This window comes from Coturnix japonica, chromosome 1, assembly GCF_001577835.2.
Source record: "Coturnix japonica isolate 7356 chromosome 1, Coturnix japonica 2.1, whole genome shotgun sequence".
NCBI lineage: Eukaryota > Metazoa > Chordata > Aves > Galliformes > Phasianidae > Coturnix > Coturnix japonica.
Window position 1 is genome coordinate 162834438 of NC_029516.1, and position 14944 is coordinate 162849381.

General features: G+C 41.0%; 1 protein-coding gene across 4 annotated transcripts in view; it reads left to right on the forward strand.

Annotated features, from left to right (window-relative positions):
• PDGFD (platelet derived growth factor D) overlaps positions 1–14944 on the forward strand; it is a 140072-nt gene that overhangs the window by 118521 nt on the left and 6607 nt on the right. For all 4 annotated transcript variants that reach the window (XM_032442180.1, XM_015852243.2, XM_032442182.1 and 1 more), the window contains one exon: positions 5311–5525. In XM_032442180.1, the coding sequence (XP_032298071.1) occupies positions 5311–5525 (215 nt within the window). The remainder of the gene's footprint in view (positions 1–5310; positions 5526–14944) is intronic.

Below are 14944 nucleotides of genomic sequence, written 5' to 3' on the forward strand. Positions count from 1 at the left end.
TTTGTCTTTTTGCTGTGCACTGTGAAGAAGTGTATGGTTCCATCCTCCTTGTAGCCTCTTTGAGATAGCTAGAGATATGAGAACCCCCATTCATAGTCTCCAGTCTCCAGAACAAACAAACCCAGTTCCTCTGCTTCACTGTGGCTGTTGTGGACCACCCTGTTCACTATATTCCAAGTTTGTTGATCCTTCTCTATCGTTGAAGGAGCTCAAAACTGAACATAGTACTCTAGCTGCAGCTTCACAATAGCTTAATGAAGGGGAGCATTCACTTTCTGCAAGGGCAAACAGCTGATTCATGTTCAGCCTGCTGCCTACTAGGATGCCAAATCTTTATCTGCAATGCTGCTGCTTAGCCGGGGTGTTACTGGTCTGGACTGATACATGAGGTTATTCCAAGTCAGGTGCGGGAATTTCCATTTGCTGTCCCTGAACCTCATGGGGTTCTTGCCTGCATATTTCTTTAGCCTGCTGAGATTCCTCTGAAAGACAATTCTGCTGCACAAGGACAATTTTCTATAACTGAATGGCACTGGCAAACAAGCTGAGGATTACTAGTGAAGATCTTTAGCAATATAGGCCTGGGCTTGGGGAACTTGGGGAACACCTGTAATAACCAGGCAACAGCTGCACTTGGCAATTGCTGATTCCTTGGTCAAGCTCCCTTGTACTTCTGATTATCTACCCAATTTGTATTCCACCTAACTTCTTATATCTCAGCAGTTTGGCTTCAAGGATGCTGTATATTACTGTGTCAAAAATGTTACTAAGATCAAGGTAGGCAACACCTTCTGCTTTCCCCTCCTCCAACCAGACAATCATCTCACCAGAGCAGGTTTTCAGGTTGGTTGGTCACAGTTTGCCCCTGGCAAACCTATGCTGGCTGTTTCCAGTCACCCTCTTCTCTTTCAAGTGCCTGGACATGGTTTTCAGATAGAATCACTCTTTCATTTTACCACAGTTAGCCTGACTGGTCTGCAGCTGCTTAGTTTGGAGATGGCCTTGACAAACGGAATAGGAACACTGTGATGAGGGACCTGCCATCCCTTTACACATCAGCTCCAGTCCGTGGCTGATGCATGAAAAAAGAGTTAAAACGTTGAGATAGGAGTATGTTAGGACCATTAGTTTGGAACCCTTACTGTGTTAACAGAAACCTTAACAGACTGCCTGTCTTTTTAGAATTAATCAGTGACCAGCAGCACAGGGTTTCTCTCCTCTACAGTCTTTAAAGCTGTCCGTTCTAAATAAGACATGGTATTAGCTCTCTGTGGTCTCTGATTTCAGTGCTTAACTCTCATTAGGATCAGTGTTTCAATGTAAGCACATACTTTAGTGCTGTCAGAAATGAGAATGGGGTTAAGTGTAAGTCTGAAGGGAAAGGAAGGAGGAAATGCTGTACCCCAAGTATCCATCTTACTGTTCCACTGCATCTTTTTATGCCTGACTTGCCTTCAAATTGAATCTCTGATGCAGACATTTTGTAATAACACTTTGAAGTTATTTGCATCCAGTCTACAGAGCCTTTTTGTTGTAGCTTTAAATTAAGGACACTAGTGGTTTTAATTCTTGATAAGTAAAGCAGCAGGATTTCACACCACTCATGACAAGGCTCGGTTATGTTTTAGTCACAGCAGTGAAGAGATGCATGAAACTGACTGTACTGTAAAATCTCATTGTTATATGGATGAGGAAATAGAAAGGCTCCAGACAGTAGAACAATCCCAAGTCAGAGAAAAAAATGCATATCAAAGCTTCCAGCAGAGAGAGCGGTTCAAAGGAAAATGTGATTTTTTTTTTCTTTTTCATTTTTTATTTTTCTTTTTGTAAAGGGGGTTGCAAACCATGGTCTAAAGATAATCAGGCAGTGGGATCTGTTGGTGGGTGTCAGCATGATACAACCACTACATGCTGCTCACAGATGTTGCACAGTCACCTTGTCCCACCAAGCACAGGATTTTGGTAGATCAAAGCCAAAAAGATGGGGTTTGCCTCCAGGAGACTTTTTGTATGTATGTCTTCAACCTGTTATTTAACCTTTCCTTCTCTGCTTATGATTATTTGTATAATTTCAGCACCACTGCAATAGGACCTTTCCACCGTGGACTTTGTCCATTTCAGTCTGAGCCTGAGATGTGATATACCAAAGGGACTTCACGTCTTAAATGAAAACTATCCATTTTGGGGTCTTGACTACAGAGAAGTCATTTCCAGAATGCTGGGAATATTAAATCAGGGAGAATTCATGTAGTTTACTGGAAATTTTTCACCTGGAAAAATACTCTAAAAATCATTTTCCACTGGTTGATTTTGGAATTCCTGAAAAATGCATCTGTCGAAAGCTTTGAGCTCTCATCAAAAATAGCTGATCTTTTCATGTTGCATAGAGCAAAAGTTATCCTAATTATCTGGTTATTCCCTCCTATGCTTCAAGCAAGTCAACAGCTCTCCACAGTACTGACTCAGCTGCAGCCTAAGAGACTGCAAAGACTTCTGAAAGTCATCAAAACTGGGCTTTTGCACACTACTGAGCAAAGCCTTTCCTCCAGTTTGCCTGGTCACCCCTTGCCATTTGAACTGAGCAGCTTAAGTACTGAGGCTAATATGTGTGCCACTGCAATAGATATAATGCTCTCTGCAGGAAGGACCCTCACCCTGGTCCTTTAAATGCTTTCCCTCTCTGCCAGTCTCATTACAAAGACTCATTCCTGTGCTGATTACAACAGCTGTGACAATAGGTATCAGCTCAGTGTAGGGTTAAGAACAGTTGAGCCTGAGGGAAAATTCTGCCTGTGATAGAGCACATTTTGTTCAGTCCTCTGGACATCTCCACCTGCACAGAGATGCCACTTGATGCCACCTGGGTCTGGGCCCTCCCTAATGACCTGGCTCTTGCCGGAAGCGTAGCTTGTTTTACTACCTCAACAGAGGGCATGGTGATCAATGCTGAATTAAAGTTCTGAGTATTTGTGCTAAAGCAGTCTAGAGCTGCACCATCCACAAATGCCATCTGCATCCACAGGCAGCCCCCCCCAGCAGCATCCTGCTTGTATCGGCATCTCTGCCTCTGGTTTGCTGCAGTGCAGATTGTGGAGGCTATGGGCTTTCCTCTCAAGAAATCCAGTTAATCTTGAAGGCAGAATATTTTCTGCTCTCTTTTTTTTCTATCGCTTACTTTCTTTGTGTCAATCAGCTGAAACAAATATGAGGCAGATAGATGCCACCTATCAGTAAGCAAAGCTGATCTGGCAGAGGTCCTGATGAGAACATTTAGATGAGTGGGAAACACTTCCCTATGAGGATTACCCTTGGAAGCTGCAGTGAGAAGGGGTGGCTTTGAAGAATGACAGTGGAGAACAAAATATCAGCTGTTAAAACAAAAAAATCAATATTCTCTGGTCTTCTAAGTCCTGGCTGTAGACATTTGGGATGTATTTTTCTTCCATTGTGGGCATGTACCAGCAGCCCCATTGATTTTGTGCTTGTATCAGGAGGATGATCTATACCTCTTCTGGAGAGATGCAAGATCTCTGGACATAACCACTGAGATTTCACAGTGAGATGCATCACAATTGCTATAAAATCACAATTTATCTGCAAAATTCCCTTTGAGTGAGATAACATATTGGAAAGTGGAGCTGCTATGATTTTTTGTAGCAGTGCTCATGACATTTATGCACCTTTGCCTCTTGCATATCTGCTATGAACCAATGAGTACCTCAAGGCCAGAATGTGAAGGTGCATGATATTTACAAATCACAGCTTTTTCCACGATTAACTCTGTGACAAGGACTGAATCACAAATGGAATGAAGAGCTGCAGTGCTTCTGTCTTTTTTTGAAGGTTTTCATGTTCATAACACAGTGCAGGTGTGCTCAGTACCAAAGGGGATGCTGAGCTATTCAACATGCCCGTGAAAATCTGTATGTTACCTCAGTACTTATCTGAACAATTCCTGCTTCATGTCAATGTTAGCAAATACTGAGAGGGGATTTTTTTTTGTCTTCTGTGCCCTCCAATCATGTTACGTTGTTAATCTTTGTCCAGCTTAATTTATCTTCTCAGTGCAACCTGTCTCATTTTTTTAAGAAGTTCATAAGTTTAATTATATGATATTAAGATGTTTATGATGCCCATTTTTTCCTGAAATTTGAAGACTTTAATTTAAAAAAAAAAGAGCTGAATTCTCCAGCTTTCAAGCTTCATGAGTTCAAAATGTGTTTTTATTTTCTTTCTGGTTCTTAGTTTCAATCTGGAGGATCTCACTTTTTAACACAGGTTCCCATATCCTCCAATCCTGAAAGAATTAATAAGGTCTTAAACACTTTGTTGGTGGACAGGATCCCACAGAAAAGAAGAAAGTAGAAAAGAATGGAAAGATAAATCAGGAAATTTATGGAAATGAAATTAATTGAGTGTATTACTTTTAACTGTGTCACAGTTGTGGAAAATGGATTTATAGAAGTTGTTTTTTACATTTTATTTTAGCTTTGCAAGATAAAGTTTAGAAACAGCCCTTAAACTCACAGTGGATAGTCTATAAGTTATTTTTATGGTTGGCTTTACTGCTTGTTTGCATGACATATCTCACGGAAATAACAGGCATTTAAACATCAACCAACCACTGGCATTCAGGGAAGCTCATTAGTTTTAATTGTATTTATTTGTATGCCTGTTATAGTAGCACTTAAAAGCTAAAATTAATATTGCTTAGATTGATTTAGGCATCTGAAAGTGAAGTATTCAGACTCAATCCACGACCAGCACAGACAGGGAATTGAGGATAGCGAGGAGTCTTAGCGGCCTGTCTTAGCAGCCCGTCTGAGGAAGGGATGGATCACTCTACAGAGGTGTTTATCTGCAGGCCACAGGAAGAGCCTGCTGTAAAGTGTTTGCCCTTTGGGCAAAATATTGTGCCCAGAATAAAAAGAACTTCAGCTAAATAGGGTATAATCAGGGTAGAGAGCGGCAGAGGTGGAATATGTCACCCAGCAGGTCAGTGACACAGCAAATAAAATAACTAGCCTTGAGCTTTCAGGCCCATGTTTTATTACAAGCTCTCTTATCGCCTTTATAGTCTGTGTGAGTCCTGTGTGCGGGAGTCACTGTGGGCAGGATGAGAGCCAGGATGGCCACCTGTAATGATTTAAAATGGGTGGGTTTATGCTTACCCATTCAGAAATCACTGCTATACTTCATGTATTTCCCAACAAGGAGCGCATCACTGTGTTACTGGCTGCCCAGGGAGCAGTATGAACTGGGACAACGTCCCATTTAGACCTTATTAATGAAGCCCCTTTTGCATTACAGTTGACCTGGACAGGCTGAATGATGATGTGAAGCGCTATAGCTGCACTCCGAGAAACTACTCTGTCAATTTAAGGGAAGAACTGAAGCTGACAAATGCTGTTTTCTTCCCTCGCTGCCTCCTTGTCCAGCGCTGTGGAGGAAATTGTGGCTGTGGGACTTCAAATTGGAAATCCTGCACATGCGTGTCTGGGAAAACAGTGAAAAAATATCACGAGGTACTTTTATTTTCTTTCCTTTAGTACTTGTTTGGTTTATTGATTTGCTTATGTGAACTCTGAAGGCTTTTCTCAGTCCTACGTGTGATGCTGTGTTAATTGCCATGTTGTGTCTGCATTGTGAAGCTGGCCAAAACTTCGCTGACAGGCAGAAATGCTGTTGTCTGGGAGAGGCCAGGATGCTTCAGTGAATACCCACCATGATCAGTGTCCTTCCTGAGGAGAGAGATCTGCCTGGGCTTCCAGACAGGTTCACGTAACGCAGAGATGGGGCCTAGATTTAGTCTTAACATTGTTTTTGTATTCTGTGTTGGAGCCCTATTTGATACCTCATGGAGCACATTCACATCTGCTGCAACCGGCGATGGGACTACAACAAATGCAAACAATCCCATGGGGATTTATATTTGGAGATGCTGGCAGAGCAGGGTGGGAGGAGGTTTATATGTGCTAGGAAGAGATGTTAACGCACATTTACAGGTAAATTAACTTAGAAGATGGAGATATCTTCTTCCATCTCTCTACACGGATGCTACCACATAAACCCAGTGAGTTAGGCTTACATTGGACTGATTTTCTCGATGAAGGACCGATTCAGCCACATACCAGTGAAAATACTTCTTAGTAACAGAGATCTCTGTTCCTTGAGGCTTTTGACTGTGCGTCCTTTTGGTTTGTGCTGTCTCTCTTAAACTTATGGTCACAGTAGGAAATGAAAATTAAGCTGTTTGTAAACTCTCTTCCCTTGCAGATTTATTGCCTGTAGGAGAGTTGAATTTTCAGCCTTAGTTTTATTGTTTTTTTTTCCCACTCAGCATTTTTTTAATGCAAAATTCTGAATGAGAAAAAAAGTCCACAATATTTATTTGTAGCAAAACAAGAAAAAACAAGTTCCCTATGTTGGGGAGATTATTTTTTGCCTCTGAATCAACATTTTCAAAACCAGACATAAACAATGTTCACCAAAGTGAACATATCTAGGAAGGTTACTTGGTATGAGACTGACAGTGTCTGAAAGCAAGCACCCCTATGCCATGCTGACTTAGTTTTAAACACATACTTCTTTTAAGAGCCTGAGTTGCTACTTAAGTCTCATGTTAAGGGGAACATTATGGACGTGGGCATGGGCAACCCTGCCCATGGCAGGAGAGTTGAAACTAGATGATCTTAAAGTCCCCTCCAACCTAAGTCATTCATTCTATGATTCTGTGATTCTATGACATTTAATCTGGAGGTGATGTGTGCTCATAAGGCTTTAACTTTGGAGAAACGGGCTGAACTATCCGGAGGCTGTTTAGGGTCAGACCTTTTGCCTCGCTGTGAACAGTGTGGTTATTTTCCAAGTAAGGTATTTTTTCTCACCATTAGCTGCAGCGTTTGGCTTACTTCATATCAGCTGGGTCTAGAGAATAATTAATATTTTATCTAATTTTAAGCAAGAGGAAGGGGATGACCCTGGTAATCACAGAGCAAAAAGCCTTATCTCATTGGTAGAAAAGTGAATTGGAAAAAAAGTAAAAAATTAAAAGCATAGGACACCTAGATGACTGCAAGCTGATAAAATGAATCATGAATGTTTTACATATGAATGAATATTCATACAGCACCACAGCATTATACAGCAATGCTGAAAGGCCTGGCACCTCCTTCAGAGGTCTGACAGTCTATCAGACACGATCAGTCATGGATTAGCTAAAAAGCCAAGAGGTGGAAGAGATGAGCAGTTTGCTACATGAGAAGTGAATATCTGTGGGTATCCCGGCATGGGGATGAAACATTACTTCATGTATGATTAGTTTGGAAGGGGTTGAACAGAGAGTGACAAAAATGACTGATAATGCAGCAGATAAAGTACTTTCACAGCATGGAAGGCTGCAAGGGTTTACAGCAGACCTGTGAAACTACTTATAAATGCAATTTAGAAAAACAGCAAGCATTGGGAGAAGCAGTCTTGACTATTTATTTATATACCACTGTTTGTGAGAGGAGCAGAGGGGGAAATAGGGAATGGATGCTGGACTAAAGGTCGAGCGGTGAATCATTGTGAAGAGGTTCAGGAAAACGTTTGTTTGTTGCAGACATGGTGAGAAAAAAAGCAAGTGACTGTATTCTGCAGAAGCAGATGTGAACAGAATAGCACAGCAAGCATTTACTGTGGCTCAGATAAACAGGTGGGCTACTTGTATGGATTCTGACTGTTGGTGCTTAGAAATATGCAAGCAGGTGCAGAAAAGATAAATAGAAACGCAAACCATACATCAGTGGAGACACAGCAGATGATACACATCAAAACAATTTTTAAAGAAAATGGCTCAAAAGTTTTGGATCCTTTCATTTAGGAAAAAACTGTCAATAAAAGAAGGCACAGCGTAAGATACAAAGTGGTGAATACTGCCTATGGGACATTCAGGTCTTCTCCAAACAATTTTCTCCTTAGAAAAAAAAAATGGATAGAGTAGAGTGTGAGGAGTACTGAAAATGAATTAATTTAAAATTATAGAAAGGATTTTGATTTTTTTGTTTTTTGTTTGTTTGTTTGTTTGTTTTTGCATAGTAAATCTATGTGGAATTTCAGGCCTTAAATATGAGTGCACAATTCAAATTCAGAGTACTTCTAAGAGAATTGGAAGTGAAGTATAAACTGAGAATCTTGTGTCACGTCTGTGTCAGAGCTTAAGCCAACTACTGCACCATAGAATCTCTGGGGTTGGAAGGGAGCTCTGGAAATCATCCAATTCAACTCACTGCTAAAGCAGGTTCCCTACAGTAGGTCACACAGGAAAGTATCCAGATGGGTCTTGAATATCTCCAGAGAAGGAGACTCCACAGCCTCTCCGGGCAGCCTGTTCCAGTGCTCCATCACTCTGATAGTAAAAAAGTTCTTCCTTTTGCTGGAATAGAACTTCCTGCAGCTAGAGAAAACATTGGGCCTAAACTTGTGGTCAAATAGTTATTTTTCATTGCCTCTTTGGGAACATTGGTACTGGCACACTGGAATACCACCCTAACCAGGTATTCATCAGAATCAGAATGTCACATATAAAATTAATCACAAAATTCTGGAAACTCAATATTCAGATTAACACATTACTGCTAATTTATTATGCTGCTCCTTTGTGCTCTGAAAACTGTATGAATGTAAGGAAAAGTTTCAGCTTTAGCATTACAATGCTTTTGAAATTTTGAATTTAAACTTAAACCCTTAGGGATGAATTAACAGCTCATTGAGCCAATATTTAGCCAAGCAGCTGCCATTAATATGAGTGGAAGTCATGCAGATAAATTCACATATTACATGCTAAAGATGTGTCCATTAATTTTATTTCAAAATACTTTCCCTTTTATTTTTATTATTATTATTATTATTGTTTTTATTATTATTATTATTGTTTATTATTATTATTATTATTATTATTATTATTATTATTATTATTATTATTATTATTATTATTATTGGCCTCACACAAACAGTTTTATTCTTTATTTCCCTTAAGCATAATTCTAATTTCTAATTCCACATAATTGTCTAGCACTAATTGTATAGAGGAGGAGCTTCTTGACACGCCTGATTTAGAACCATGTGCCTCCCCCTCTACTTAGCTCTTGTGAGGCCCCATCTGCAGTACTGCATCCCGGCTTGGGGCTTCCAGTACAGGAAGGATGTGGAGCTCTTAGAGCAGGTCCAGAGGAGGGCCACTAAGGTGATCAGAGGGCTGGAGCACCTCTCTTATGAGGAAAGGTTGAGGGAACTGGGCTCGTTTAGCTTGGAGAAGAGAAGGCTCCTGGGAGACATCATTGCGGCCTTCCAGAACTTGAAGGGAGTGCATAAACAGGAGGGTGGATAGTAACAGGATAAGGCAGAATGGTTCTAAACTGAGACGGGGGAGGTTTAGGTTAGATTTTAGGAGGGAGTTTCTCACGCAGGGGGTGGTGATGCACTGGAACAGGTTGCCCAAGGAGGTTGTGGATGCCCCATCCCTGCAGACATTCAAGGCCAGGCTGGATGTGGCTCTGGGCAGCCTGGTCTGGTGGTTGGCGACCCTGCACATAGCAGGGGGTTAAAACCAGATGATCATTGTGCTGCTTTTCAACCCAGGCCATTCTATGATTCTATGATTCAATGCTTTATTCTTTATGAAGCCAATTTGAAACCCACTAACCTTAATCAAAAAGCCTTTTACTGCATGACAAAGGATGTAGTTTCATGCATTATGAAGTCCACAGAGCCAGTAGTTTTGTTTAAACCTTTGCCTTCTGCTCCAGGACAAGGTCAACCAGGTTCAAATGGAAGTCTCAAATTACTTGGATTCAGTTGCGAAAGAAGTACAAGACAGCAGGGCAAAGGACTGCTGTTTGTAGCAACTGAAACCAAATCATGCAGACTCCAGGGTGTTTTTTTTTCTTGTCAGATGAAACTTACTAAATGCTATGCTAGGGCTTAATCTGCCAAGCTCTTGGATCCGCCATAGCTACATATCCTACACATGGATGTATTTGACCTCAGTAGTAAAAACTGGACAACATGTATAAGTTGTCTAACATTTCTGAGCTACCTCATACTCTGCAGCCAGCATCCTGCAGTACCACAGCAGCAGCATGCTGGCACCTCTGGATGCACCAATGCCATGTGCTTGTTCAGAGGGAGTCTTACAGTCCAGAGAGATTTCAAGGTTGCCTTATTACACTCTTGATGTTTTTCAGTTCCTGTTTAAAGCCTTGGAGCTGTGTTCATCACCAAGGTCTCCCAGCATCCCCTCCTTGCCTCTCAGGAGCAATAGCAATCACTTTTCCCCAGGCTGCTACTGCTGCAGTTCCATACAGCTCTTTCCTGTCAATTGTAAGAAATAATGCAATGGCAGGGAGAAAGAGAAACTGAGAATGCCCCAGTAAGGGGCAATTTAATTGACCTGAGAAGTGATAATAATAAGACATTGGTGGGTTTTTGTTTTGTTTTGTTTTGTTTTGTTTTTTCTTTATAACTTGGAAGTCTGCCATAACTTAACCAGAGTACTCAGCAATTTCCAGAAATAAAAAGGTTCAGAGCTTGAGTAAACAGCCAGTTTCATGGGTGTGTTTTCTTTTGCAGGAGTCTTGTGATATACTTTGTGGTTTTCCACTGTTTCTGGGTTTGCTTGAGACCAGAGCTCATGGACGCTCACAGCTTACCACATGGTGTCACGAACCCTGTGAACTAAACACTGCCCAGAGCTGGCAGTGTCTCTCCCTGACAGCCTGCCAGCAGTGATGCTGAGTTATGGTGCAGGGCTCTGTACAAAGACAGAATGATTCATGGACATGAATGTGTCTCCCTTTAATCAAATGCTCACATCTAACTTGCTAAAGGGAAGCTGAAATGAAGGGATGATTCCCTTTGCAGTGCATTTCTTTGGAAGTGCCTGGAGTTGCCTTTTAGAGACGGAATTTGAACCTGGTGGTAACCCCACCCAGAGGGACCAGGACTTTGTGCAGTGAGATCTGCAGCTGTGCCATCCAGCCAGTGTGCTCATCCCTTGGAGAAACAAGAAATCGGTTTCCCCATCTCATTGCTGTAACTGATGAGATGTGAAATGAGTTTCCATGAGGAATAAACGCTTTTAAGGTAGCAACCAGTATTTGTCACAGTGCGTAAACCTCCACCAACAATATACTCTGCAGCACAGCTAAGAGGCACATAAGGAAAAATAAAGCGGTGAAAGCTGATTGCATGTCCCTTACCTACTTACTTTCTCAACAGTAAAGACTGATGCATTTTTCACTGTGTATAATCACAGAATCACAGAATTGTAGGGGTTGGAAGGGACCTCTAGAGATCATCGAGTCCAACCCTCCTGTCAAAGCAGGCTCCCTACACCACGTCGCACAGGTTGGCATCCAGGCGGGTCTTGAATATCTCCAGAGAAGGAGACTCCACCACCTCCCTGGGCAGCCTGTTCCAGTGCTCCGTCACCCTCACTGTAAAGAAGTTCTTCCTCACATTCGTGCGGAACTTCCTATGCTGTACTTTCATCCCATTACCCCTAGTCCTGTCACCACTCACTACATAAGTAGCTTTGTTTGTTTTTCTGCTTTTTTTTTTTTTTCATCGTTTTACCTCTATTCAAGCCTCACGTTAACTGGAGCTTGCCTTCAAAGGACATTCATGCAATTAATTCTTAACCACAGGGTTTAAATTTGTACTCATATTGCAACTTCATAACATCTTGCTGACCTGCAGAGGGATACCAGGCACTGCAGAGGGGAAATAAGTCTATGCAGAGTGTTTCTGGGTAGGAAAGAACAGGGGAGAAAGTAAAGAGGTGGTATGGGACTTGACTAAGACAGAAAAGATGCTTCAATGGTGTTAAGATGTGCAACAATTATAATTTGGTGTTGTCTGTGCTTTTGTCTTTTTGTCTTGTTTTTCTTTTTTCCTTTTCCACAGGGAAATAAACCTTAAGCAAATCTTAAGGAGGCACTTGAGAGAGCAGAAAATAATTCTTATCCTGTCTTTACAGAGGGAAACATAACTGTACAAAAATGACTCAACAAAGAAAACTGAGTGATTGAAAAGAGCTAGCATCATCAGACCACTGTGCAAGGAATGTAGTTTGATTGTTGCATGTCCCAGAGTTGATTGTACATATACAAAGAAGACAAAAAGGTTCTTACAGCAATAAAAGCACAGAATTAACCTGGCAAGAGATAATGCTTAGAAATATTATATGAGAAACTGCAAGTACAAGGAAACAGAATGTGCCAGAAGTGACTGCTAGATTACTGGATGAACAGTGAGATCAAATAGGTGCAGGGAGAGAATAAATGTTCATTTTTTACTAGATTAAAATGAAAGTTCATAGGATGATATCTGGAAGTTAAGATAATGAGACAGCTGTGATGCAGGTCTGGACAGAGAGGCAGTGGGGGAACTGGGAACATCTGTATCTGGTCAGTGACAAGGACGAGAGCCATAATGCTTGACCAAATGACCCAAAGTGAGGCTCCTGATGCTATCTAGAATGTCAAAAATATTGTAGCTTTGGTAAGCATTTCAAATTCTTGACTTTTAAGCCAAATAATTTTTAAAAGCAGTGATTTCACAGTAATAATCCCTTAATTTGAATGCTACCACTGATGATCAAATGAACCCTTTTTATTTTCTTCCCCATATCCTGCAATTATGCCTGGTAAGAAAGAACACAGCTTTTGGCCTGTGTTGTTATTTTAGGCTACAGTCCTACTGGAATAAAGGTCCTTACGCTAAATTATGTACCACATTCCCATGATGCTTGGTTTCTTATGCTAACGGCACAGCTCAACTATTTGTGACCTTTGGATGAGATAACTTTGAAAAATTGCTGAGTAAGGTCTTTTGTCTGTATCAGAACTTGGATCTGTGTTGAATGTTTTGCGCTTTTGATGTGTCCTCTTTCATGAACCTCAGAGAAATATAATTTGGTTTGCATGCTAGAATGATGGTATTTTTAGATGAGCAAAAGGAGATTAGATCGTGCTGAATAGCTGTAAGTTAAAATAAGCCCTGCAAAGTACAAATTTCACTAAATTATTCATCTCAAATAGGTTCCAGAGTTGCTCTCCATCATTTTTCTATGGAATATGCAGCCAACCAAGTATTTGGTAAACTATAGTCACAGTTTTGATTATTTCTGGTCTTAGCCTCACCAGGGAAAAAACAGTTTTGAATGAGATTTTATTGGCTTTGAAACTACTGATCAAGAATTTAACAAAGAATATTACTGGAGTTGGTATTAATGAATACATAGGTCGCTCTGAAAAGAATGCCTCCTATTTATTTTCATGCAAACCACAACTGATACAAAGAGCACAATAACGCTATTTGATAGAGCAAATTCTCATCTACAAAACACTTTCTCAGTATAGTCACCACCATTAGGTATGCATTTTCACCAGCGATGAACAAGACTGCATATTACAGTCATAAAAATCCACATCCACCTCTGACATCACTGGCCAACATAGTAAAATAGGAGGCATTACTTTTGGAGCTGCCCAAATACTAATACATAAAGCAAATGATAGTAAGTTAAAAAGAGCATCTTCACACATTTTTCTTCTTATCATTAGAACTATTCTCTGAATTCCCTATTGCTCCTTGCTTTTTGTGAGAATAGAAGTCACCCAGAATGAACTGCCATAGCTAAATGTTATCTGACTTCAAGGTAAATGATACGCAGCAAGGAGGGAGTGGTTTTCCCCATATGGCTCTGCTTACCTAAAGCTGAGAGTCAACTGCTGGGCTCCTTTCCAAGCTAACAAAGTAAGCCTAACACCCACTTGTGGGTGGTACAGGTAAATCATCTTCTGAAGTTACCTCTGTTGAGGAGGCCTGGGTTCGAATCCCCTGTGGTGCAAGTGGTAGAAGTGCCGCTCTGCTACACAGAGGCTCGAATCCCGGGGGTTGGACTTGATGATCTCTAAGATCCCCTCCAACCCGCACGAGACTATGATGCTATGATACTATGATGCCTCTAATGAAGAAGTGCTGGGTATGGATCAGGGTGATCATGTTATCTCCATGTGGGCCTTTCCCTAGCAGTCATCACTGCCCTGCTTTTCTCAGACCGCGAACTGATCCTGAAATCAGGTCATGAAGTGCTTTTATAGATCTGCTGTGGTTAGAGGCTGGAACTTCCTTTGTTCCACAGGCTGCTGGAGAGCACTCTGCTGTCCCCAGAGCAAGCCCTGATCTTGTATTGTATACTTAGAAAACACGGTTGTTTTTTGATGTCCTCAAACTGAGACTGTAAATCCCTCAGGTTCTTGGTGGGCTTTCCAAGTGATGAGTCAGCCTGACTTAAAAAGGTGTTTTCTAATTCCAGACTGAGGTTACCTGGCTTCAGCCTCCAGAAGCTGTTTTGGGCGATGGCTTTTCTCTTTAGTTAAAAGAATCCAAATTCAGTGCACTATCAGCAGGCAAGACTCCTATCATGGAAAACTGTGTAAACATTTTATTTTTATATTTCCTTCTCCACCAGTCCCAAGGAAGCTGCCACAGTCACCTGGCCTCAAGACCTCTCCAGTGCTCAGGCCCATTTACAAAAAGCACTGTCCAGTGTGTTGGTGTGCTCCTATGGATTTATCTGCATGAGAAATGCCACAAATCCCTGATGCTTTTCATTGTATTACCCATAAACACCAAATCCATCTCAGACATTAAGTCCTATGTTTTGCTTTTATTTTTTTAAATATGTTACAGAGCTTTATGTCCACAATTAACTCAGTGTTTGAAGGGTACTGTATGTCTATAGTTATGTGTTCTTTGCGAGGGACACAGCAGCTTGGTTAGCAATTACAGACATTGCTCCTTTAATTTGAAAACTGTAAAATTATTCCTTCTTTTCACCCATACAAAATAAATCTTAGGGTGTTCCACTCTTTCTCCATCTCCTTATTTTCATATA